Below are 26840 nucleotides of genomic sequence, written 5' to 3'. Positions count from 1 at the left end.
TAGGTAATCAGAATATTAATGCAATAAACCAGAGATTAGCACATATGGAGGAATTAAGATATTAAAAACAGACATAACGTAAAAGCTGTAATTCTTGCTCTACAGATTGGTTAAAGGGGTACTCCGCCCCTAGACATCTTAAGATGTCTGATCGCGGGGTCCCGCCGCTGTAATCTCTTTGCAGCACCCGGCATTCTAAACATTATGTTTAGATTCTGGGTTCCCATGGCTGGAGACGTGATGTCACACCCCCTAGTGACATCATGTCAAGCCCCCTCCATTCATGTCTATGGGAGGGGGCATGCCAACCGTCACGCCCCCTCCCATAGACATGAATGGAGGGGGTGTGGAGGGATGTTGTTACGATGCTGGATGTAGATCCTACTAACCTGTGTGGCGATGACTCGGACCGTATCGGGGAGTGGAGTCAAAGGTGCCGCTGGTCTTCACCAGAGTCTGCCGCAAGGCAGGATGGGCTTGCTGTGGCAGGTGACACCCAGGTTGCTACCCCCGACACAGCTCAACCACACAGGTAGCTGGGCAAGATGAGGTACCAAAGGATGAGGCAGAAGCATAGTCAAACTTAGCAGGAGTTCAAGGCAGGCGGCAAAGGTGCGGAGTCATAGAACGTAGGTGGATACACAGGAAGAGGCAAAAGGAATGCTTAATCTCAGGCTAGGGGCACTGAAGATTCGGCAGGGAAGTGGGGGAGGAGCTGGCATAAATAACATGGGATGGACCAGACCACAATTAGTGGTGTAATGGCTCTTTAAATCTAGAGAATGTGCCGCACGTGCACCCTAGGAGGCGGGGGCGTGCGCATGGGGAAGCAGAGAGCCGGGCAGCCAGAGGTAAGCAACGGGCCGCAATTCGCATGCGGCCGTGTGCCGCCATGCGAATCGCAGTCCCAGCGGGAGATGGCGGGTGCTCACGGTAAGGGTGCTGGTCTCACCCTCTTTTTTGAAGACCAAAATTTGTGGATAAGGTCACGGTCTAAAATATTGTCCTGTGGCTCCCAAGACCTTTCCTCAGGGCCAAATCCTTCCCAATCCACTAGGAAAAAGCGTTTACCTCTGATAAACTTAGAGTCCAAAATTTCTTTAACAACATAAACATCAGAGGAACCTGAGATGGGAGTAGGTGAGATGTTTTTATTTGAAAAGCGGTTGTGGATGATAGGTTTCAAGAGGGAGACATGGAAATATTTGGGATCCGGAGTGAGGACGGCAGATGGAGAGAATATGCCACAGGGTTTAGATGTTTCTTGAGTTTATAACTGGGTACCTTTTAAAGCGGATATACTTTGAAGACAGACAGACTCTATCACCAGGAGAGAACTTGGGAGGGGATCGCCTTTTCTTGTCCGCTTGAGACTTCATACGTGATGGGGCATACAATGGAGATTGACGAGTCTTCACACTTGCTCATCAACCACAGGAACTCCGGAGGAAGAGGACAAAGGAAGAGGAGGACAAGGATGAAGCCCATAAACCACAAAGAATGGTGATGACCCAGAGCATTCAGAGTCCCTATGATTGTATGAGAACTCTTCCCAAGGGAGTAGATCTACCCAGTCATCTTGACGAGAAGAAATTAAATGATGAAGATAATCTCCTAAAACCTGATTCACACTCTCGACCTGTCTATTGGATTGGTGATGGTATGCTGAGGAAAAATCCAATTTAACTTGGAGACGAGCAGAGAGCTCTCCAGAACTTGGGGACGAATTGAACACCATGGTTGGAGACAATATGAGAAGGTAATCCATGAAGGCGGAAACATGGCAAAGGAATAGCTTGGCAAGCTGTGGTGCTGATGGTAAACCTGGTAAACGCACAAAATGAGCCATTTTAGAGAAACGGTGCACGACAACCCAAATGACCGTATTGCCGCCAGAAGAAGGAAGGTCAGTAATAAAGTCAATAGCAATATAGGTCCAAGGCTGCTGTGGCACTGGCAAAGGCTGTAGTAGACCTGTAGGCTTGGAACGGGGGGTCTTGTTCCGGGTGAAGATTGAAAAAGAACGGACAAAACCAACGACATCCTGCTTTAAAGTGGGCCACCAGTACTGTTGGGAGATGAGCTGCAAGGATTTATTTATTCCGGCATGACCAGCTAGAAGAGAGGAATGACCCCATTTCAATACTCAGAGTCTTAAACGAGGAGGTACGTAAGTCTTCCCAGGAGGCAAGTGCTGAAGACATGCTGGCACTGCAGAGATGAGACGATCAGGAGGAATAATACGCTTAGGATGGAACTCCTGGTCTTGTACATCTGAGGATCTGGACAGAGCATCAGCACAAAGATTCTTCTCAGAAGGGCGAAAGTGGATAAAGAAATCAAATCTGGAGAAGAACAGAGACCAATGAGCCTGTCGGGCATTGAGATGTGGTATGAATAAATAGTTAACGGATGTACAGAGCCTTCCAAGAGTTGACACCATTCTTCTAAGAAGCCTATATAGATGCACCAAACTGACACAATATTATGAGTAAATATAAATCTTTATTATAATCAAATAGGATAAAACATGATAAAAAATCAGCAGCAGTTAGAAAGAAAACGACTCCGAACACAGATATTAAATAATGTCCAATAGGTACATGGAATGGCACATAAGTATAGGTATACAATACTTAATGAAAGGTGGACTAAAAACAAGCCACAATACATGTATATATATAAAGAATGCACCTAGAAGTGCCTAAGTAAACCCAGTACACTAATGTAAACAAGAAGGACATATGAAGAAGTATAGCTAGTATAGTATCATTTGTCCAGTGCTATCGGCAGTATGAATACAGGGAGACAAGGATGTTACCCATACATATCTGAGGGGAAACAAACCACCTCAGTGAAAGTTGGAGCATCGGTTGTCCCTGAAAAAAGTTAGATTAAACATGTAAAACTGTCCATGCACCTGGCCAACTGACACCCAGCTATACTTACACAGGTCGGGAGCCTACCCCTACGTCGTTTCGCTCACTCGCTTCCTCAGGGAGTGTCATATGGAGGGTAAACGGAAGTATATATATATGATAACGACCAATCAAACAAGTTCTATAAGGATTAAATACCTGGTACAGCTGTGCGCGCTGTAAGCGTGACATACAGTGGTCTGCGCCATCTTGTTTTCAACCGCGCATGCGCACGGCACCACCGGAGTGCGTGCGTATTGACGTCACCACGATGGTAGCGGGCGCACGCGCGGTGAACACAAGAAGCTAGAGCTGGTAAGGGAAAATCCAGCGCATGTGCAGACAGATAGGTAAGCTGCGCGTGCGTGGAGAGGATAGGCCCGTATTTAACGGGCGCATAAAACCAAATAGTGGTAATAAGGGGAGCGCTATATTAAGGACATAGACAACACAAACCACATGTGGTGATGACAAGAATGTGCAAAAGTGCTCGTGCCCAAAATAAAATAAAGTGATCATGCTCGTGAGAGAGTGAAACATAATAAAAACAGAGTCAAATGTAAATGGTATCACTTAATGAGGAATAAATTTGTAAAAAATGACACATAAATATATAATGAATAAAGTGCATGTGTGCATATGCAAATATATGCATGTAGGTGTATCCATGTTGAGTGTACTTATACATTAATTATGTGTAAAATGAATAGGTGAATGATAAGGTGTGTTACAAAAATATTTATAATAATACAAAATCACAATGTGGTGTTGAGTCGGTGCATATAGTCCCGTGCTGAGCTCAGAATCCGCAGATATGCCAGGTACCTAAGAAGAAAAGGAAAGGAGAAAGAAAAAAGAAGAAAAAACGAAACAGAGAGAAAGAAGGAAAACCAGGGTAAGGATATAGATAAGCCGGAGAACAGAAAGAAGAAAGGAAAAAAGAAAAGAGAAGAGAAGGAAAAAGGGGAAAAGAAGGGGGAAGAAGAGAAAAGAAAAGAAAAGGTAAAAATAAGAAAGAGAAAAGAGGAGAGCAAAAGGAATATAAAACCAATTAGTCCATAAAATCTCAAAAAGTAATAATAAAACCAACCACAGACCAGACGTGGTCAGTACAATATTAAATGGAAAATATATATGAAAATAAAGATGAAAATCAAAATAAATATAAATAAAACTATGGGAAACAACCATGATTACAAGAATGGAGCATAGTTATTGTGCTCATTGAGGCCAAAGGGGATAACAGTTTTTAAATCAAAAATCCACCGGGTTTCCCTTTGTGCCAAAGTACGCTTCCAGTCTCCCCCTCTGGGTCCCACAATCACCCTATCGATTCCTCTTACCTTCAGTAAATGTCCGTTGCATGCATGATGCTCTTTAAAGTGCCTAGCCAATGTCTTGAGTTTAGTGGCATCCTGTTCATTCTTGGCTGCTTCGATGCTCAGAACATGTTCCCTTACTCTTCTCCGTAGCTCCCTAGAGGTCAAACCCACATAAATCAAATTGCAGGGACAGACAGCATAGTAGACAACCCCAGTAGTACAACAATCTATAGCGTGGGTGATTTTATACTTTTTGGACCCTGTGGAGTCCCAAAAGTCTGTGGCCCTTTCAATGTTGGGACAAGCCACACATCCCCCACATGGTTTGCACTCCCATTTGGGGCCCCTTGTTCCAAAAATGCCTTTCATAGATGGTTTTTTATGGTGGCTGTGCACGAGTATATCTTTTAAATTTCTTGCACGTCTATATGTGATAGACGGCTTAGTAGTTAAATACTGTGCAATAACTGGGTCCATTTGCAAAACGGACCAGTGTTTTTGTAACGCTTTCTGCATTTGTCGCCAGCGTGAGGTATAGTTAGATATATATCTCACCTGGTTATCCGGATTTTTCTGCTTGGGTTGCATCAACAGATTGTTCCTGGGGGTATTCTTTGCTCTTGAATATGCTTTTGATATATCCTGCTGCCTATATCCTCTTTCTTTGAATCGATTTGTGAGGTCCTTAGCCTGTTCTTCAAAGAATGTGTCCGATGAACAAATGCGCTTCATCCTGAGGAATTGACCTACAGGGATGTTGGAGATGAGAGGTTTTGGATGAGAAGATGTCGCGTGTAGAAGGGAGTTTGTGGAGGTCTTTTTACGATATACATTTGATGATATGTATCCATCTGATTCGATGTTGAATAGTACATCCAAAAACTCCATATTTGTACGTCCATATTTATATGTAAGTTTAATGTTATAGTTGTTATTGTTGAGTTGATCCATGAATGATCCTAGCTCGTCAATGGACCCATGCCAGACAAACAGAATATCATCAATAAATCTGCCCCATAGCGACACCTTTTCAATGAGTGCAGGGGGTTCAAGCATGAATATCCTCCTCTCCCACAATCCAAGGAAACAATTTGCATATGAGGGCGCACAAGCCGCCCCCATAGCAGTTCCCTGGATTTGTAGGTAGAGGAGGTCCCCAAATAAGAAGAAGTTGTGCGTAAGAGCAAATCTCAATAAGTTTAAAATAAACTCACAAGTTTCTGGTTCGAAGTCAGTCATCAAAAGGAACTTCTCCACTGCTTCAAGACCGTCTGCATGGCGAATGGACGTATATAAAGCTTCAACGTCACACGTTACCAGAAGGGCATCTTGATCCAATTGGATGCCATCTAATCGTCTCAGAATGTCCGTTGTGTCTCGTAGGTAGGAAGGTAGGGATTCAACGATGGGTTTGAGAAAATGATCAATGTATCTACAAATGGGTTCAGAGAGAGAGTTATTGCCTGCCACAATTGGGCGACCGGGTGGATTTTCCAATCCTTTGTGGATTTTAGGAAGCAGATACAGTGTGGCTACCGCAGGATGTTCCGGTAGCAGGTATGAGAATTATAAGTCTAAAAACTTCCCTCCACTCACTTTGAACCATTATGTAGACGTTTTTGTCCAGTTGGTTACCAAAGAATTTGAACGTATACCCAGGAATCGAGCATCTGACAATCTCACAAGGGTGCAACGCAGGGCTCTCATCGACCTGGGCCACTTGGACGACATTGTCATAAAACCATCTGATAAAGGTGGCAACGTCGTCCTGTGGCCCAGATCGATGTATGAGAAAGAAGCAAGTAGACAGTTAAGGGATAATGTATGTTACAAACGCCTGACCTTCAACCCACTTTCCAAGTATAAGCAGGAACTTGCTGCTATCCTGGAATTGGGTGTGGAGGAAGGTGTAATCACTCAAAAACAATTTTCATACCTGCTACCGGAACATCCTGCGGTAGCCACACTGTATCTGCTTCCTAAAATCCACAAAGGATTGGAAAATCCACCCGGTCGCCCAATTGTGGCAGGCAATAACTCTCTCTCTGAACCCATTTGTAGATACATTGATCATTTTCTCAAACCCATCGTTGAATCCCTACCTTCCTACCTACGAGACACAACGGACATTCTGAGACGATTAGATGGCATCCAATTGGATCAAGATGCCCTTCTGGTAACGTGTGACGTTGAAGCTTTATATACGTCCATTCGCCATGCAGACGGTCTTGAAGCAGTGGAGAAGTTCCTTTTGATGACTGACTTCGAACCAGAAACTTGTGAGTTTATTTTAAACTTATTGAGATTTGCTCTTACGCACAACTTCTTCTTATTTGGGGACCTCCTCTACCTACAAATCCAGGGAACTGCTATGGGGGCGGCTTGTGCGCCCTCATATGCAAATTGTTTCCTTGGATTGTGGGAGAGGAGGATATTCATGCTTGAACCCCCTGCACTCATTGAAAAGGTGTCGCTATGGGGCAGATTTATTGATGATATTCTGTTTGTCTGGCATGGGTCCATTGACGAGCTAGGATCATTCATGGATCAACTCAACAATAACAACTATAACATTAAACTTACATATAAATATGGACGTACAAATATGGAGTTTTTGGATGTACTATTCAACATCGAATCAGATGGATACATATCATCAAATGTATATCGTAAAAAGACCTCCACAAACTCCCTTCTACACGCGACATCTTCTCATCCAAAACCTCTCATCTCCAACATCCCTGTAGGTCAATTCCTCAGGATGAAGCGCATTTGTTCATCGGACACATTCTTTGAAGAACAGGCTAAGGACCTCACAAATCGATTCAAAGAAAGAGGATATAGGCAGCAGGATATATCAAAAGCATATTCAAGAGCAAAGAATACCCCCAGGAACAATCTGTTGATGCAACCCAAGCAGAAAAATCCGGATAACCAGGTGAGATATATATCTAACTATACCTCACGCTGGCGACAAATGCAGAAAGCGCTACAAAAACACTGGTCCGTTTTGCAAATGGACCCAGTTATTGCACAGTATTTAACTACTAAGCCGTCTATCACATATAGACGTGCAAGAAATTTAAAAGATATACTCGTGCACAGCCACCATAAAAAACCATCTATGAAAGGCATTTTTGGAACAAGGGGCCCCAAATGGGAGTGCAAACCATGTGGGGGATGTGTGGCTTGTCCCAACATTGAAAGGGCCACAGACTTTTGGGACTCCACAGGGTCCAAAAAGTATAAAATCACCCACGCTATAGATTGTTGTACTACTGGGGTTGTCTACTATGCTGTCTGTCCCTGCAATTTGATTTATGTGGGTTTGACCTCTAGGGAGCTACGGAGAAGAGTAAGGGAACATGTTCTGAGCATCGAAGCAGCCAAGAATGAACAGGATGCCACTAAACTCAAGACATTGGCTAGGCACTTTAAAGAGCATCATGCATGCAACGGACATTTACTGAAGGTAAGAGGAATCGATAGGGTGATTGTGGGACCCAGAGGGGGAGACTGGAAGCGTACTTTGGCACAAAGGGAAACCCGGTGGATTTTTGATTTAAAAACTGTTATCCCCTTTGGCCTCAATGAGCACAATAACTATGCTCCATTCTTGTAATCATGGTTGTTTCCCATAGTTTTATTTATATTTATTTTGATTTTCATCTTTATTTTCATATATATTTTCCATTTAATATTGTACTGACCACGTCTGGTCTGTGGTTGGTTTTATTATTACTTTTTGAGATTTTATGGACTAATTGGTTTTATATTCCTTTTGCTCTCCTCTTTTCTCTTTCTTATTTTTACCTTTTCTTTTCTTTTCTCTTCTTCCCCCTTCTTTTCCCCTTTTTCCTTCTCTTCTCTTTTCTTTTTTCTTTTCTTCTTTCTGTTCTCCGGCTTATCTATATCCTTACCCTGGTTTTCCTTCTTTCTCTCTGTTTCGTTTTTTCTTCTTTTTTCTTTCTCCTTTCCTTTTCTTCTTAGGTACCTGGCATATCTGCGGATTCTGAGCTCAGCACGGGACTATATGCACCGACTCAACACCACATTGTGATTTTGTATTATTATAAATATTTTTGTAACACACCTTATCATTCACCTATTCATTTTACACATAATTAATGTATAAGTACACTCAACATGGATACACCTACATGCATATATTTGCATATGCACACATGCACTTTATTCATTATATATTTATGTGTCATTTTTTACAAATTTATTCCTCATTAAGTGATACCATTTACATTTGACTCTGTTTTTATTATGTTTCACTCTCTCACGAGCATGATCACTTTATTTTATTTTGGGCACGAGCACTTTTGCACATTCTTGTCATCACCACATGTGGTTTGTGTTGTCTATGTCCTTAATATAGCGCTCCCCTTATTACCACTATTTGGTTTTATGCGCCCGTTAAATACGGGCCTATCCTCTCCACGCACGCGCAGCTTACCTATCTGTCTGCACATGCGCTGGATTTTCCCTTACCAGCTCTAGCTTCTTGTGTTCACCGCGCGTGCGCCCGCTACCATCGTGGTGACGTCAATACGCACGCACTCCGGTGGTGCCGTGCGCATGCGCGGTTGAAAACAAGATGGCGCAGACCACTGTATGTCACGCTTACAGCGCGCACAGCTGTACCAGGTATTTAATCCTTATAGAACTTGTTTGATTGGTCGTTATCATATATATATACTTCCGTTTACCCTCCATATGACACTCCCTGAGGAAGCGAGTGAGCGAAACGACGTAGGGGTAGGCTCCCGACCTGTGTAAGTATAGCTGGGTGTCAGTTGGCCAGGTGCATGGACAGTTTTACATGTTTAATCTAACTTTTTTCAGGGACAACCGATGCTCCAACTTTCACTGAGGTGGTTTGTTTCCCCTCAGATATGTATGGGTAACATCCTTGTCTCCCTGTATTCATACTGCCGATAGCACTGGACAAATGATACTATACTAGCTATACTTCTTCATATGTCCTTCTTGTTTACATTAGTGTACTGGGTTTACTTAGGCACTTCTAGGTGCATTCTTTATATATATACATGTATTGTGGCTTGTTTTTAGTCCACCTTTCATTAAGTATTGTATACCTATACTTATGTGCCATTCCATGTACCTATTGGACATTATTTAATATCTGTGTTCGGAGTCGTTTTCTTTCTAACTGCTGCTGATTTTTTATCATGTTTTATCCTATTTGATTATAATAAAGATTTATATTTACTCATAATATTGTGTCAGTTTGGTGCATCTATATAGGCTTTCTAGTATCTTTGGGCACCGAACAGTGGTTTATACCTTATTTGTTTTTGGCCTCAATTTATTGGTTTACCTAACCATTCTTCTAAGGCCAACTTTATGTCCAAGAGCTCACGATCTCCGATAGCATAATTTCTCTACACAGGGGAGAAGGTCTTTGAGACTAATCAGCAGGTTACAGTTCTTCCTTTAGAAGACTGCACCTGCTCCAACTGAAGAAGCATCTACTTCTAAGATAAATGGCTTGCTGGGATCGGGTCTAGATAAAGCAGTAGCAGAAGTGAAGGTGCACTTTAACTGTTTGAAAGCTTCTCCAGCCTCTGGAGTCCAGGATTAGCAGTCTTCTTGGTAAGCGAAACGATGGGAACAACCAAGGTGGAGTAGTGAGAAATAAACTGCCGATAGTAATTAGCAAAGTGCTGAATAGCTTTCAAACCAGTGGGGCGTGGCCAATCCAGAACTTTGGACAACTTGTTAGGAACCATTTGAAGACCTTGACTGGTGAAAATATACCCCAGGAATGGAAGGCTGTTTTTTTCAAAGGTACACTTTTCAAGTTTAGCATAGATATGATTTTCTCAGAGATGCTGTAATACATGGCAGAGATGAAGTCGATGAGACTGGATATTGAGCGAATAGATGAGTATGTTGTGCAAGTAGACAACGACACAGGAGTATAGAAGGTCACGAAAAATGTCATTGACGAACTCCTGGAAGACTGCTGGAGCATTACAAAGCCTGAATGGCGTCACAAGATACTCGAAATGTCCATAATGAGTGTTGAACGCAGTCTTCCATTCATCCCCTTCACGGATGCGAATCAAACTATAGTCCCCTTGTAGGTCGAGTTTGGAGAAAATCCTAGTACCACATTGACGATCAAATAACTAAAAAAACTGTAAATTTTTTTCAGTAATTTTATTCAGGCCGCGGTAGTCAATGCAAGGATCCGTCTTTTTTCTCCATGAAGAAAAATCCGGCTCCAGCACAGCAGGAGAGGATGACTTTCTGATAAAACCTTTCTTAGATTTTCTTGTTTATAGTTAGACATCACCTGGGTTTCTTGAACAGACAAAAGGTAAATTCTAGTGTTGCTCGCGAATATTCGCAATTCGAATTTTAATTGCCAATATCGCATATTCGCGAATTTGCGAATATTGCGAATATAGTAATATATAATCGTAATTATGAATATTAGTTTTTTTTTAATATGCTAAATTGTATGCGCATATGCGAAAATCTATGCGCATATTCGTGAATATTGAGTCCTCCCTTATTTAATGGTATAGGGAACTATGACCAGTGCATTAACTCTATTGTGGTCCAAGGGGATCTCACGGCATGTTAACCCCTTATGGACCCATGAAATATGCATACGTCATCACACCCTGGATCTTAAGGACCCATGACATATGCATACGTCATGGTCTTTTCCTGGTCTCCGCCGCTCACCTGGCGGAGATCGGAAGCGGATCCCTGTTGAAATCCTTCAGCAGGGATCCAGGGCAAACACTGAGGGGGGCCATGTAGGCCCCCCATGTCGGCGATCATCGCAAATCGCGAGGGAAATCGCCCCTGCGATCTGCGGCGATACCGGGCTGATCGGGTCTCTGGGAACCGACCGCCCGGTAATTTTGCATGATCCCGGTTGTCACAGACAGCCAGGACCATGCTGAAGGCTATCCCCTGTGATTTGTCGGTTAGCTAACGGACCAATCGCAGGGGGGGGGGGGGCGGTTACTTCCTCCCGCCCTGCCCGGCCCCTGGAAGTCCGGAGAGGAAGGGAGGAAGACCGGAGTACGCGCCGGGGGATGGGGGAGTGCTGGGGCCCGGCCCCGGTACTTACCTACTTACCTCGTCCCTGAAGACCCGGATCCCAGCGATGAAGGCTGCGGCGGCGGCGACAGGTGAGTTGTAGTTTTGCAACAGCTGGAGATCCCCCCCCCCGTGAATGTACAGGGTAAATTCACACGGGCAGGGGCTTACAGTGAGTATCAGGCTGCAAGTTTGCGATGCAGTAAATTTTGCGCGGCAGCTCAAACTCGCAGTGGGAAACTCGCTGTAATCCCCCGCCCGTGTGACTGTACCCTAAAAACACTACTCTACACGAACACAACATAAAATAAAAAGTAAAAAACACTACATATACACATACCCCTACACAGCCCCCCTCCCCAATAAAAATGAAAAACGTCTGGTACGCCACTGTTTTCAAAATGGAGCCTCCAGCTGTTGCAAAACAACAACTCCCAGTATTGCCAGACAGCCGTTGACTGTCCAAGCATGCTGGGAGTTTTGCAACAGCTAGAGGCACCCTGTTTGGGAATCACTGGCGTAGAATACCCCTATGTCCACCCCTATGCAAATCCCTAATTCAGGCCTCAAATGTACATGGCGCTCTCACTTTGGAGCCGTCGTATTTCAAGGGAACAGTTTAGGGCCACATATGGGGTATCGCCGTACTCGGGAGAAATTGCCTAACAAATTTTGGGGGGCTTTTTCTCCTTTCACCCCTTCTGAAAAGGTGAAGTTGGGGTCTACACCAGCATGTTAGTGTAAAAAAATAAATTTTTTACACTAACATGCTGGTGTTGCCCTATACTTTTCATTTTGACAAGAGGTAAAAGGGTAAAAAGCCCCCCAAAATTTGTAATGCAATTTCTCCCGACTACAGAGATACCCCATATGTGGGCGCAAAGTGCTCTGGGGGCGCACAACAAGGCCCAGAAGGGAGAGTGCACCTTGTACATTTGAGGTGATGTGCACAGGGGTGGCTGATTGTTACAGCGGTTTTGACAAACGCAAAAAAAACAAAACCCCACATGTGACCCCATTTCGGAAACTACAACCCTCACGGAATGTAATGAGGGTGCAGTGAGAATTTACACCCCACTGGTGTCTGACAGATCTCTGGAACAGTGGGCTGTGCAAATTAAAAATGTTGTACAGCCCACTGTTCCAAAGATCTGACAGACACCAGTGGGGTGGGGGGTAAATGCTCACTGTACCCCTTGTTACGTTCCTCAAGGGGTCTAGTTTCCAAAATGGTATGCCATGTGGGGGTTATTTTGCTGTCCTGGCACCATAGGGGCGTCCTAAATGCGACATGCCCCCTGAGCAAAATTTGCTCTCAAAAAGCCAAATATGACTCCTTCTCTTTTGAGCATTGTAGTTTGCCCGAAGTGCGCTTCAGGTCAACTTATGGGGTACCTCCATACTCAGAAGAGATGGGGTTTCAAATTGTGGGGGTATTTTCTGCTATTAACCCTTGCAAAAATGTGAAATTTTTAGAAAAATGTGAAAATTGCTGCTGAACTTTGAAGCCCTCTGGTGTCTTCCAAAAGTAAAAACTTGTCAATTTTATGATGCAAACATAAAGTGGACATATTGTACACGTGAATAAAACAAAATTATTTGGAATATCCATTTTCCTTACAAGCAGAGAGCTTCAAAGTTAGGAAAATGCAACATTTTCAAATTTTTCATAAAATTTTTTGATTTTTCACCAAGAAAGGATGCAAGTTACCAAAAAATTTTACCACTATGTTAAAGTAGAATATGTCACGAAAAACAATCTCGGAATCAGAATGATAACTAAAAGCATTAGTTATTAATGTTTAAAATGACAGTGGTCAGATGTGCAAAAAATGGCCGGGTCCTAAGGTGTAAAATGGCTGGGTCCTTAAGGGGTTAAACAGTAAGCTAAGCAGGACTGTCTCGGCAGCACAGTGGATGGGAGACCACCACGTGTTTGAGTCCCAGGGTGGGACATTAGTGAAGCATTCAATATGTTTCTCTTGCACAAAGCAGCCTATAAAAATGTATACTAATGTCTCTTACTGAAATAAAAATTATATGTATAAAAAAAATATATATATATATATATAATAAAATATTGATTTAACCTCAAAATATTTTCCTAAAGCTGTTCCCCCATAGGGAATGGAGTAACGGGGCAACAATTAGACAGATGCACTGGGAAAAGAGGTATTTGTCAATCTTAGATATTCACGTTGGGCGTGTAGTAGGGTCCCTGTCATATACATGGTGACACATCAGCAATAGTACTCATAACCTATCATGATGTTGATAAAAAAAAAAGTCGATCAACAATATAAAAAATACAATGTTCCAGTGTTAAATACAGAGATGGCATAGAAAAATTACGGCTCACTTCATATAATATAGGGGGCTGGGGTGCCCTAAGGGGGGGGGGGGTTGTAAATGGGGCCTAGGGAGGCCTAGTTGGACCCTAAAAGGACCTATCCTGTAATCCCTATACCTAAGCGGCATGGACGCCCTTATAAGGGCGGTACCGGATTCACAGGAACCTCCTATTAGGCCCTAATTGTCCCTAGCTATAGAGGTGGTTTCTAGAAAAAAGACCCACTAGGGTCTCCCCTAGCTGCCTCATGATACCACCTCTGGGAAATGTGAACAGTGAGCCTATTCCTCTATAGTTCATTAAATTAAACATGTATAGGACAACTGGGGCCATGGTCTGCAATCTATAGATCCATCTGCACTCTCGTTGCAGTATGAATCTATCCCAATCTCCACCACTCTGTGATGGTTTGACCAGATCTATGCCAATTAATTTTATTACCGATGTGTCACCATTATGTATCAAGTTGATGTGAACTGCTACCGGGGTATTCCTGTTATTGCGTACATCTCCTACATGCTCCAACACTCTACATCTAAACTCCCGTATTGTTTTTCCCACATACCTCTTTCCACAACTACAGATGGCCAAATATATAACCCCTTTCGAGCTTCAATTCACAAAATGTTCAATAGAAATTTGTGTGCCAGACATAGTATCCTCAAAAGTTTTAGTTTTAAGTACACAGGCACATGCACGGCAATGGCCGCATTGATGACATCCTACACATCTTCCCGTACTCAGCCAAGTTTGTGCAACTGTAGTAAAAGGTGACTATGAACTAATTTGTCACACACACTTTGACCTTTACGGTATGTAATTAGTGGTTTTGGGCCTACCACCTCTCTAAGATCGGGGTCCATCTTTAATATGTCCCAGTGCCACTCTGTAACAGTTCTCACCTCCTGGGACATATTACTGAAGGACTCTATTATACATGTAAACCCATTCTCCTCTTTTTTGGATCTTGGTACTAAGAGGGATGTCCTATCTTGGGATAAGGCATATTTGTAGGCTTTCCTAAGGATATAATCTGGGTAGCCGCGTTGTAGGAACTGATTTCTCAAATCTCTCGCCTGATGTTGGAATTCCTCCCTAGTTGAACAGTTCCTCCTGAGACGGAGATACTGCCCCCGCGGCACCGGGTTGCAGCTCTCCCATCTCAGGAGGCTGTTCATGGCTGTCGACTTTCTAAACACTGTGGTGTCTAGACTACCTCGTGGGTTTTTGCTGATCATAACATCCAGGAACGCTAACTTCTGTTCCTGGATTTCATAAGTAAAAGTCAGTCCAATCTGATTCTGATTTAGGTGACATACAAAACTCTCTAAGTTTTCCTTAATATCTGACCACAGGACCAGAATGTCGTCAATATATCTGCATACGATGGGGCACAGGGGCTCCCCATCTCAGTGCCCCTAAGCTGGTGGAAGTACCGCCCCTTAAATAAGAAATAGTTGTGGGTGAGCATATAGGAGAGGAGATCCAAGATAAATTGATTGTGTAACTGATGTTGGAGGCCACGAGATGACAGAAAGTGGGATACCGCTCTAAGCCCCACAGAATGTGGAATCGAGGAATATAAGGCCTCAACATCGATTGAGGCCAATAGAGTCTCCCCTTCTATTGTAAGATCTTCAAGTTTACCCAATAGGTCCAAAGTGTCATGGGTATAGGAAGGTAGGGAGCTTACAAATTGCCTGACATCAGCAAAATCCTGAAAAAAAGACGGCAGACCAGGCAGAGGGGTGGAAGGAGACACCAACTTGGACGGAAGGGTATGGAAACAGTTGTTATAGCAGTAAGTTCCGCAATGAAGTACTTCTCCAGTCTTCCAGTCAAGATGCGGAGCATATAGTTGTACCCAGAGAAGGCCTAGTAGAAGAGTGGAGGTACAATGTGGAAGTACATAGGACAATTTTTCCTTATGCAGAACTCCAACTTGCATAGACAAGGGTTCTGTGCGGAATAAGATAGTACAGTCTTCAGTTGACCTAAGAGATGTACAAAGGCTTCAGAAGGTGAGTTACTGGCAGACGATACATATGCACTAATGAGTCATCTATAAAGTTCCCCGCAGAACCAGAGTCCAGGAAGGCCAGAATGGACCCTCTCTTTGGAGGGTAGAGACAGCTGGACTGTCAAATTCAATCGTGGAGAGGAGGTATTCACACCTAGGCAGGCCTCTCCTACAAACCCTAGGTGCGAGCGTTTCCCTGTGACTGTGGATGCAGAGAACAATCTCTAAGGAAATTATCTGCACTGGCACAGTATAGGCAGAGGTTGCTGTTAGGATGCTGGATTTGGATCCTACTAACCTGTGTGGCAATGACTCGGACCGTATCGGGGAGTGGAGTCAAAGGTGCCACTGGTTTTCACCAGAGCCCTCCACAAGGCAGGAGGGGCTTGCTGTGGCAGGTGACACCCTGGTCGCTACCCCCGAAACGGCTTGACCACACAGGTAGCTGATCAAGACAAGGTACCAGAGGATGAGGCAGAAGCGTAGTCAAACTTAGCAGGAGGTATAGGCAGGCGGCAAAGGTGCGTAGTCAAAGAACGTAGCAGGAAGGTCTGGATACACAGGAAGAGACAAACAGGCAAAAGGAATGCTTAATATCAGACTAGGAGCACTGAAGATCCAGCAGGGAAGTGGGGGAGGAGCTGGCATAAATAATGTATGAGATGGACCAGACACCAATTAGTGGAGTGCTGGCCCTTTAAATCTAGAGAAGGTGCCGAGAGCATGGGGAAGCAGAGAGCCGGGCAGCAGGAGGTAGGCAACGGGCCACGATGCAAATCATGGTCCCAGCGGTAGCGGGAGACGGCAGGTGCTCAGGGTCAGGGTGCGAGACCAGAGCGCTTGTTATGACAGATGTCACGTCTCTTGCCGTGGGAACCCAGCATTTTAAACATACTGTTTATGATGCCGAATTGCAGAGGGGTCCCAGCGCCAGGACAACCATGATCAGACATCTTATTTCCTATCCTTTGGTTAAGGGATAAAATGTCTAGGGGAGGAGTACCCCATTAACTTTTCCATACCAAGTGCACCCCACCAAAAAAAAGAAATAATATATATAATTTTTTTTTTCTTCTTCATCTTCAATAGCACTGAACAGTTGAGGATGTGTTTATGGGATGCATTTATACATTTTTGCTTCAACAGTTGGACCCCATATGGTTATACTGAAACAATTATGGGCCATATTTCTGTATTTATCCTTTTAGCTATATGAAGTGATCCATGCATTTGACCTTATATGACCTTGTGATGTGCGATAGAGACACTGACACAGAAGAGGGGAGGGAAGACCAGATATGTTTTACGCTCATTCTATAATGTTCTTGTATACTTATGAAGATTCATGTTCATAGGTGCGATACAGTACACATTTTTGAAAAAAAAACAACAAAAAAAACAATCATGTACTTTATGATGCATCCTTTCCTATGGATCTGCCACACGCAAAAAAAGAAAAAGGGACTTACGCCCCTAGTAAAGTACATTCATGAGAATTTATAGGGTGGTCAGTGAAAATCCACGTACCGAGCATGGTTGCGCTAAGAGCACAACACCTATAAGTGTATGTAGAAAGTAAAGACCTGCAGCCATGGTCCTCCGGTAGTGAAGACAACTCCCCCGGTCTGTAGCTACTCAAAAGGCAAAGAAAATTGACCGTTCTTGGTGCTGGTCTAAGGAAAGCAGTAGGACTACAACATCTGGTATAATCCTTAAAGGAGATCTGTAGTGCAATATAACCGATCCCCTATCCGAAGAATAAGTTATAGATCGCGTGGGTCCGAGCACTGGGGGCTCCCGGGATCTCCTGGACGGGGGGGGGCGCGGCATTATGTTGGAAAGGGGGCATACAGAGATACATGGAGGGGGCGTGTCTGTTGCGGCTTTCTGCTGGGGACAAAACTGCACTTCCTGCAGACTGCTGCGGCCCCGTCCAGGAGATCCCGGGGGCCCCAGCACTCGGACTCCCTGCGATCTATAACTTATCTCCTATCCTTTGGATAGGGGATAAGTTATGTTGCGCTGGAGTACTCCTTTAAATGGTTTATTGAATAAAACACAAGCAACGCATTTCTGGCCCGGGACGTACCCTTTGTCAGGCAAGGTGTATACAGAGTGGAAAAAAAGTGAGGTTTAAAAACGATAGATACCTTCATAAAAGGTTACGTTAATTATGATATTCAGAGACTACTTGCGTTGTTTCCTTAGTAAGTCTCCTTGACCGCGGGCTTAAAACACATTCAATTTAAAAAGTCCATAAGGTTAATAATAAGTGCTACCAGGCATATTTAGGGATATACTGTTAGCGGTAGGTTACTCACATACATCATATATTTCTCCTGAGATAATAGGAATGAGAGCACTATGAAGGGCTATGGTGTTGTCCAAACGTGGCGGGTCCAGAAGTGGGTTTGACATGGAGCTCTACATGGTATCACAGCCTCAATCTGAGTAAACAGACTCAGAGTGTGAAGGCAAGCGCTATACTGCCTTATAACGTTGTACAAAATGGGCGGATACAGGGGGTAGCGATGTGTGAAGTGATATTAGAGCTAGGTGGCCATAAATCAATGTGATATGAACAAGACTTATTACTCTGGAAAGTATAAATGAGAGCGCTATAGACCTCTTTGGCAGTGTACAAAAGGGGCGGATTCAGGGTCAGGTATGACAGGCACCGCTACGATGTAATACAGGCAATGCTGCGATGTATTGGAACTACACCTCAATTCAAACTCAGAGGTAAGAGCGCTATAATGCTCTGTAGCGGTATTCAAAAGGGGTGGGCCTAGGAGATAAAAAATATGAAGGGGATTATATAAAAACTGTAGCAATTTTTTTTTTTTTAAAAGATGCTACAACATACAAGTCTTATGAATTCCATCAGATACAAATTCCATCAAAATACAAAATTTACAGTTCACCCTTTAGACCCTCCCCCCCTTCTTCCCCCCGACCTCCCGTGAGCAAAAAAAAACAGAAAAGGACTTATACCCTCAGATATTCCCTTTTTAGTCAGGCCCACCATTCTTGAAATTGCAGTGGCTCAGTTGAAATCCATTTCCGAACCAGAGTTAATCTCCCATAGAAAAGGCCCAAAGCGACCTTTTTTCTAATTTGGTACCCTCTAATATTCACCGGGTCATCCCACAAAATTGCTGAGACCGCAGCTGGTTCCACCCTAACCTTCCATTCTTTTTCCATTCTTATGCAAATATCTGACCAAAATTTTCGCACTTCCCCACACTCCCACATTATGTGAAGAAAACCAACCCCGTCCTCCCCACATTTTGGGCAACATACAAAACTAGTCTTCCCGATTTTTTTCATGACTTAAGGAGTATAATATAATCTGTATATGATATTGTATCATCTTATGATTAATATTTTTTGTAATTGAGTTCATTCTTAAGTATATTCTTTTCCATTGTTCCTCCGTTATTACCCCAAATTCCCTCTCCCACTTCTTTCTACTAAAATGTTCTGGTACATTTTTGGCTTTATTTCTAATTTCTCCATACACCACTTAACCCCTTAAGGACATAGGGTGTATCCATACGCCCCCGTTTCCAAGTCCTTAAGGACCGAGGGCGTATGTATACGCCCTGAGCATTTCCGGCCCCCGCCGCTAGCCGGAGGGGAGCCGGGGCCGGATGCCTGCTGAAATAGTTTAGCAGGCATCCCGGCATATCGCCCAGGGGGGTCATTATGTCCCCCCATGTCGGCGATTGCCGCAGATTGCTGGACAATTCAGTCCAGCGATCTGCGGTGGATTCCGGATCAATCGGGTCTCCAGTGACCCGATGACCCGCAATTACTGGCTGATCAGAGACGGCCCCGAACAGCCAGAGCCAGCAGGGGTGAGGTGGCACTGGTGCCACCTCACGATCGCCCTGATTCGTCGGTCGTCAGGACGCCTGCTGCGGGTGTCACTCCCGCAACCCGGTCCGCCCCTCTTCCGGAGGACGTGAGCGGGTGCGGGCAGAAGACCCCGGGTGCTGGGCGTCCCTGTTGGGATCGGGGCCCCAGGAGCGACGGCGGCGGCGGGACTGACCTGTTCCCTGAACAGCAGCAGGAGGTGAGTGACAGCCTCCTGCTGTTGCTTAGCAACAGCTCCCAGCATGCAAAAAGGGCATGCTGGGAGCTGTAGTTATGCAACAGCAGGAGGCAGACCACCACAACTCCCAGCATGTCCTTATGGGCATGCTGGGATTTGTAGTTTTGCAACAGCTGGAGGCACATTCTTTCTATGGAAAAGTGTACCCTCAGCTGTTGTATAACTACAACTTCCAGCTTGCACAATCAGCTAAAGTGCATGCTGGGAGTTGTAGTGGTGCATCTGGTGGTTGCATAACTACAACTCCCAGCATGCCTGTTGGCTGTCGGTGAATTCTGAGAGTTGTAGTTTTGCAACAGCTGAAGGCACACTGAGTTAAGTAGCAAACCAGTGTGTCTCCAGCTGTTGCATAACTACAATTCCCAGCATCCCCAGCCAATGTAGTATGCCTCCGGCTGATGCATAACTACAAGACCCAGCATGCCCTTCCGCTGTCCGTACATGCTGGGGGTTGTAGCTTTTGCAACAGCTGAAGGCACACTGGTTGCAAAACACTGAGTTTGTTATCAAACTCGGTGTTTCACAACCTGTGTGTCTCCAGCTGTTGCAAAACTACAACTCCCAGCATGCACTGATAGACCGTACATGCTGGGAGTTGTAGTTTTGCAACAGCTGGATGTTTCTCCCCCCCTATGTGAACGAACAGGGTACACTCACATGGGCTGAGGATTACAGTAAGTATCCGGCTGCAAGTTTGAGCTGCGGCAAATTTTCTGCCGCTGCTCAAACTGCCAGCGAGAAACTACTGTGAACCCCCGCCCGTGTGACTGTACCCTAAAAACACTACACTACACTAACACAAAATAAAATAAAAAGTAAAAAACACTACATATACACATACCCCTACACAGCCCCCCTCCCCAATAAAAATGAAAAATGTCTGGTACGTCACTGTTTCCAAAACGGAGCCTCCACCGGTTGCAAAACTACAACTCCCAGCATGCACTGATAGACCGTACATGCTGGGAGTTGTAGTTTTGCAACAGCTGGATGTTCCCCCCCCCCCAATGTGAACGTACAGGGTACACTCACATGGGCGGAGGATTACAGTAAGTATCCGGCTGCAAGTTTGAGCTGCGGCAAATTTTCTGCTGCAGCTCAAGCTGCCAGTGAGAAACTACTGTGAACCCCCGCCCGTGCGACTGTACCCTAAAAACACTACACTAACACAAAATAAAAAGTAAAAAACACTACATGTACACATACCCCTATACAACCCCCCTCCCCTCCCCAATAAAAATGACAAACGTCTGGTACGCCACTGTTTCCAGAACGGAGCCTCCAGCTGTTGCAAAACAACTACTCCCAGTATTGCCAGATAGCCACTGACTGTCTAGGCATGCTGGGAGTTTTACAACAGCTGGAGGCCCCCTGTTTGGGAATCACTGGTGTAGAATTCCCCTATGTCCACCCCTATGCAAGTCCCTAATTTAGGCCTCAAATGCGCATGGTGCTCTCACTTTGGAGCCCTGTTGTATTTCAAGGCAACAGTTTAGGGCCACATATGGGGTATCGCCGTACTCGGGAGAAATTGGGCTTCAAATTTTGGGGGGTATTTTCTGCTATTACCCTTTTTAAAAATGTAAAATTTTTTTTTTTTTTTTACATATACAAAAGTCATGAAACCCCTGTGGGGTATAAAGGTTCACTTAACCCCTTGTTACGTTCCCCGAGGGGTTTAGTTTCCAAAATGGTATGCCATGTGTTTTTTTTTGTTGCTGTTCTGACACCATAGGGGCTTCCTAAATGCGGCATGCCCCCAGAGCAAAATTTGCTTTCAAAAAGCCAAATGTAACTCCTTCTCTTCTGAGACCTGTAGTGCGCCAGCAGAGCACTTTTCACCCCCATATGGGGTATTTTCTGTATCGGGAGAAATTGGGCTTCAAATTTTGGGGGGGGGGGGGTTTCTGCTATTACCCTTTTTAAAAATGTAAAAATTTTGGGAAACCAAGCATTTTAGGTAAAAAAAATAATTATTTTTTCACATATGCAAAAGTCGTGAAACACCTGTAGGGTATTAAGGTTCACATTACCCCTTGTTACCTTCCCCGAGGGGTTTAGTTTCCAAAATGGTATGCCATGTGTTTTTTTTTTTTTTGCTGTTCTGGCACCATAGGGGCTTCCTAAATGCGGCATGCCCCCAGAGCAAAATTTGCTTTCAAAAAGCCAAATGTGACTCCTTCTCTTCTGAGACCTGTAGTGCGCCAGCAGAGCATTTTTCACCCCCATATGGGGTGTTTTCTGAATCGGGAGAAATTGGGTTTCAAATTTTGGGGGGTATTTTCTGCTATTACCCTTTTTGAAAATTTAAAATTTTTGGGAAACCAAGCATTTTAGGTAAAAATTATTTTTTTTTTACCTATGCAAAAGTCGTGAAACACCTGTAGGGTATTAAGGTTCACTTTACCCCTTGTTACATTCCCTGAGGGGTCTAGTTTCCAAAATGGTATGCCATGTTTTTTTTGTTTTTTTTTGCTGTCCTGGCACCATAGGGGCTTCCTAAATGCGGCATGCCCCCAGAGCAAAATTTGCTTTCAAAAAGCCAAATGTGACTCCTCCTCTTCTGAGACCTGTAGTGCGCCAGCAGAGCACTTTTCACCCCCATATGGGGTGTTTTCTGAATCGGGAGAAATTGGGCTTCAAATTTTGGGGGGGTTTCTGCTATTACCATTTTTAAAAATGTAAAAATTTTGGGAAACCAAGCATTTTAGGTAAAAAAAAATATTTTTTTTTTCACATATGCAAAAGTCGTGAAACACCTGTAGGGTATTAAGATTCACATTACCCCTCGTTACGTTCCCCGAGGGGTCTAGTTTCCAAAATGGTATGCCATGTGTTTTTTTTTTTGCTGTTCTGGCACCATAGGGGCTTCCTAAATGCGGCATGCCCCCAGAGCAAAATTTGCTTTCAAAAAGCCAAATGTAACTCCTTCTCTTCTGAGACCTGTAGTGCGCCAGCAGAGCACTTTTCACCCCCATATGGGGTGTTTTCTGAATCGGAAGAAATTGGTCTTCAAATTTTGGAGGGTATTTTCTGCTATTACCCTTTTTAAAAATGCTAAATTTTTGGGAAACCAAGCATTTTAGGTAAAAAAAAAAATTTTTTTTTACCTATGCAAAAGTCGTTAAACACCTGTAGGATATTAAGGTTCACTTTACCCCTTGTTACATTCCCTGAGGGGTCTTGTTTCCAAAATGGTATGCCATGTTTTTTTTTTTGCTGTCCTGGCACCATAGGGGCTTCCTAAAGGTGACATGCCCCCCAAAAACCATTTGTCGCTCCTTCCCTTCTGAGCCCTCTACTGCGCCCACTGAACAATAAACATAGACATATGAGGTATGTGCTTACTCGAGAGAAATTGGATTTCAAATACTAGTAAATATTTTCTCCTTTTTCCCCCTTGCAAAAATTCAAAAATTGGGTCTACAAGAACATGCGAATGTAAAAAAAAGAAGATTTAGAATTTTCTCCTTCACTTTGCTGCTATTCCTGTGAAACACCTAATGGGTAAATACACTTACTGAATGTCATTTCGAATACTTTGGGGGGTTTCGTTTTTATAATGGGGTCTTTTATGGGGTATTTCTAATATTAAGACCCTTCAAATCCCCTTCAAACTTGAACTGGTCCATGAAAAATAGCGAGTTTGAAAATTTTGTGAAAAATTTCAAAATTGCTGCTGAACTTTGAAGCCCTCTGGTGTCTTCCAAAAGTTAAAACTCATAAATTTTATGATGCAAACATAAAGTAGACATATTGTATATGTGAACCCAAAAAAAAAATTATTTTGAATATCCATTTTCCTTACAAGCAGAGAGCTTCAAAGTTAGAAAAATGCGAAATTTTCATTTTTCATATCAAATTTTGGGATTTTTCACCAAGAAAGGATGCAAGTTACCATAAAATTTTACCACTAAGTTAAAGTAGAATATGTCACGAAAAAACAATTTGATGACTAAAAGCATTCCAGAGTTATTCATGTTTAAAGTGACAGTGATCAGAATTGCAAAAAATGCTCTGGTCCTTAAGGTGAAAAAGGGCTCGGTCCTTAAGGGGTTAAATATACTTTTTTTTTTATCACTCCACCTATTAATTTTTGGATTAAAGTGTCTCCCCTCGTGATCACCAACCCTTCCTTGATCGATTTCATAAATGTTTCTCTAATTTTCAAATATTCAAACCATCCTCCACCCCACCAGTCTAGTTTGTCCCCCCAACTCCTCCCATGATACAAATTTCCCATTATTCCAAACATCCTTAATAATTTTTATCCCGGAACTCCTCATCCTCTCAAACTCCGTGCTTCTTAGTTCCACCGTGAAGTGTTTATTTTCCCAGATTGTGGCATTTTCCAAAATACTTTTAATCCCTAGTGTTTGTTTTAATATTTTCCATGATTTCCTTAATTGTATAACAAGTTTATTATTCTCTAATCCCGTAATCGTGCCCGTCCCCCCTACCTCTAAAAATTGATAGATATAATTAGAGATGAGCGAATCGAAGTTGACAAACTCGAATTCATTACGAATTTCATGAAAAATTTGATTTGCAGCGAATGCGAATATTGCCGCGATTCGATTGCACGAATCTCTTCAGTAAACTCCATTTTACAGCGTTCCAGGCTATTGGAGACCTAAGATGGCGGATACACATGTGAGTACTAGTGTTGCTCGCGAATATTCGCAATGCGAATTTATATTCTCGAATATAACACTATATATTCGTAATTACGAATATTCGGGGTTTTTTTCCACAGTACACATCACTGTGATCACCCCTCTCTGCTTCCAGCTTGTGTGGTGTAAAGAAGGCTCTAATACTACTGTGTGAGACTGGCGTTCGAATTTACGCATATGCAAATTTTCGCTTATGTAAATTTTTGTATATGCTAATTTTCGCATATTTAAATTTTCGCATACACGAATTTTTGCATATGCGAAAATAAAATGAGAATATTACGAATATGCAAATTTAGCGAATATCTGACGGATATTCGTCCATATATTCACGAATATTCGTGAATTCGAATATGGCCTATGCCGCTCAACACTAGTGAGTACATGGGGCAGGGGAGGGCAGGAAACAGCAGCGGGAATGAAGGTAGGTGGGCTGACCCTGAATCACATGTGAGATGCAGCCTATCAGTGTTCACTGACCCCTGTGATGTCACAGCCCCATATAATCTGCGGCCATCTTGCCTCTCTTCATTTCATCTATGCACTCAGATAGAGAGGACAGGACTGCGTGTGTGTGAATAGCTCATACCACAGCGTTACACTGCAACTGCTAGTCACATCAGCATTAGGGAAAGACAGGAGTGCAGAGTGCTGTGCTGTTACACTGAGAAGGATCATTGATAGCTAGAGATGTCGCGAATTGTTAGTTCCCGGCAAACTTAGCATGTTCGCGTTCGGGTCACCGGGCGAACATATGTGAAGTTCGATCCGCCCCCTATTCTTTAACATTGCGGTAAACTTTGACCCTGTGAGTCAGAGTTAGCAGACACATTACAGCCAATCAGCAGCAGTCCCTCCCTTTCAGACCCTCCTACCTCCTGCACGGACGCCATTTTACCTTCATTCGGCATGCTGCAGGCTTAGAAAGTGAAGGGACAGAGAAGCTGCTCCTGCTATAATAGGGAAAGCGATAGCTAGATTACTGCTAGGTGGTGTATTCAGGGTCCACTCTACTCCTAAAGCACTGTTCTAACATCTGCTTTAAGGACAGCACCCAAAAAAGCCCTTTTTAGGGCTCAAATATCAGCTCGTGTGTCTTGAAACAGCTGGAGGCACCCTGGTTGGGAGGGAACCGCTGGTTAAAAGAGGTACTCCAGTGTAAAACTTAAGTTCCTTCAAGCAACTAACTACAGTATTAAAAGGGCTATAAGTTCAGTCCGTGTGTCTTGCAACTGCTGGAGGCACCCTGGTTGGTGACCTCTGCTTAAAAGGGGAACTTCGCTGGCAACCTTTTTTGCTCATTGTCACCCTAGTGCAAATCACATTTGGTGTGACACTTGTGCAAATAAAAATAAAAAAACCTTTTTTGGCTGTGAAATAAAACCAGTCAGTTCACGTCACAGTTGTGAGTTTTTTTTTGCCTGCAGGGCTAATTGTGTCACCCTAGTGCAAATCAAATTTGGTGTGACACTTGTGCAAAGTTAAAAAAAAAAAAATCCTTTTTTGGCTGTGAAATAAAACCAGTCAGTTCACGTCACAGTTGTGAGGTTTTTTTTGCCTGCAGGGCTAATTGTGTCACCCTAGTGCAAATCACATTTGGTGTGACACTTGTGCAAATTTAACCAAAAAAAATGACAGGCAGAGGCAGGCCACCCCGCAGGGGCCGTCGTGGTGCTGGGATTCCCTTTGGCCCTAGAATAATGGCCAGTGTTCAGAGGCCACGTACCCTGAACCCCCAAAGTTCTGAGGACATAGTTGAATGGCTATCACAAGATACCCAATCTTCTACAGCTTCCGCTCGGAACCTTGACGCACCATCCTTCTCCTCTAGCTTAGCTTCGGGCACCTCTCCTGCTACCACTTGCCTGCCTGCCGCCACCACCAACACTAGCAACACAACAGCTTTACTTGATGCATCAGAGGAGTTATTTACACATCAGTTTGAAGACATAAGTGATGTGCAACCATTATTGCCAGAGGATGTAGTTATCAGGGATATGTCTCAGTCATGCAGCATTACACAAATGGAAGTACGGTGTGATGATAATGTTGTACCCGCTGCTGCTTCCTTTCTTGAGGTGTCAGATAGCGGTGAAGGTGTTGATGATGATGATGTGTCCGTGGATGCCACGTGGGTGCCCGCTAGAAGAGAAGAAGAGGGGGAGAAGAAGTTCAGATTGGGAGACAGAGAGGAGGAGGAGACGAGTTGGAAGCAGGGGGAGGTCGTCCCAAGGAGCTAGTGGCACAGTCAGACAGCATGCATCGGCACCCAGGGTCAGCCAGATGGGACGCCAATCAACGCATGCTGTTGCCACCACCAGAATGCCGTCATCGCAGAGCTCAGC

General features: G+C 43.8%; 2 protein-coding genes across 2 annotated transcripts; one reads left to right on the top strand and one right to left on the bottom strand.

The window, feature by feature from the left end:
- Positions 1-3424: 3424 nt before the first annotated feature.
- Positions 3425-5678, bottom strand: LOC130293541 (uncharacterized). Its single transcript, XM_056542350.1, has 3 exons — positions 4796-5678; positions 4262-4394; positions 3425-3743 (listed from the first exon to the last, which is right to left on the bottom strand). The coding sequence occupies exons 1-2, from the start codon at positions 5477-5479 to the stop codon at positions 4338-4340; spliced, it is 741 nt and encodes a 246-aa protein (XP_056398325.1). The 5' UTR covers positions 5480-5678; the 3' UTR covers positions 3425-3743; positions 4262-4337.
- On the top strand, positions 5679-8549 carry LOC130293197 (uncharacterized). Its single transcript, XM_056541699.1, has 3 exons — positions 5679-7178; positions 7580-7712; positions 8231-8549. The coding sequence occupies exons 1-2, from the start codon at positions 5679-5681 to the stop codon at positions 7634-7636; spliced, it is 1557 nt and encodes a 518-aa protein (XP_056397674.1). The 3' UTR covers positions 7637-7712; positions 8231-8549.
- The last annotated feature ends 18291 nt before the right edge of the window (positions 8550-26840 follow it).

This window comes from Hyla sarda, chromosome 10 (genome assembly GCF_029499605.1).
Source record: "Hyla sarda isolate aHylSar1 chromosome 10, aHylSar1.hap1, whole genome shotgun sequence".
Taxonomy (NCBI): Eukaryota; Metazoa; Chordata; class Amphibia; order Anura; family Hylidae; genus Hyla; species Hyla sarda.
Note: the sequence above shows the minus strand (reverse complement) of the source record. Positions and strands in the feature narration are given on the sequence as shown.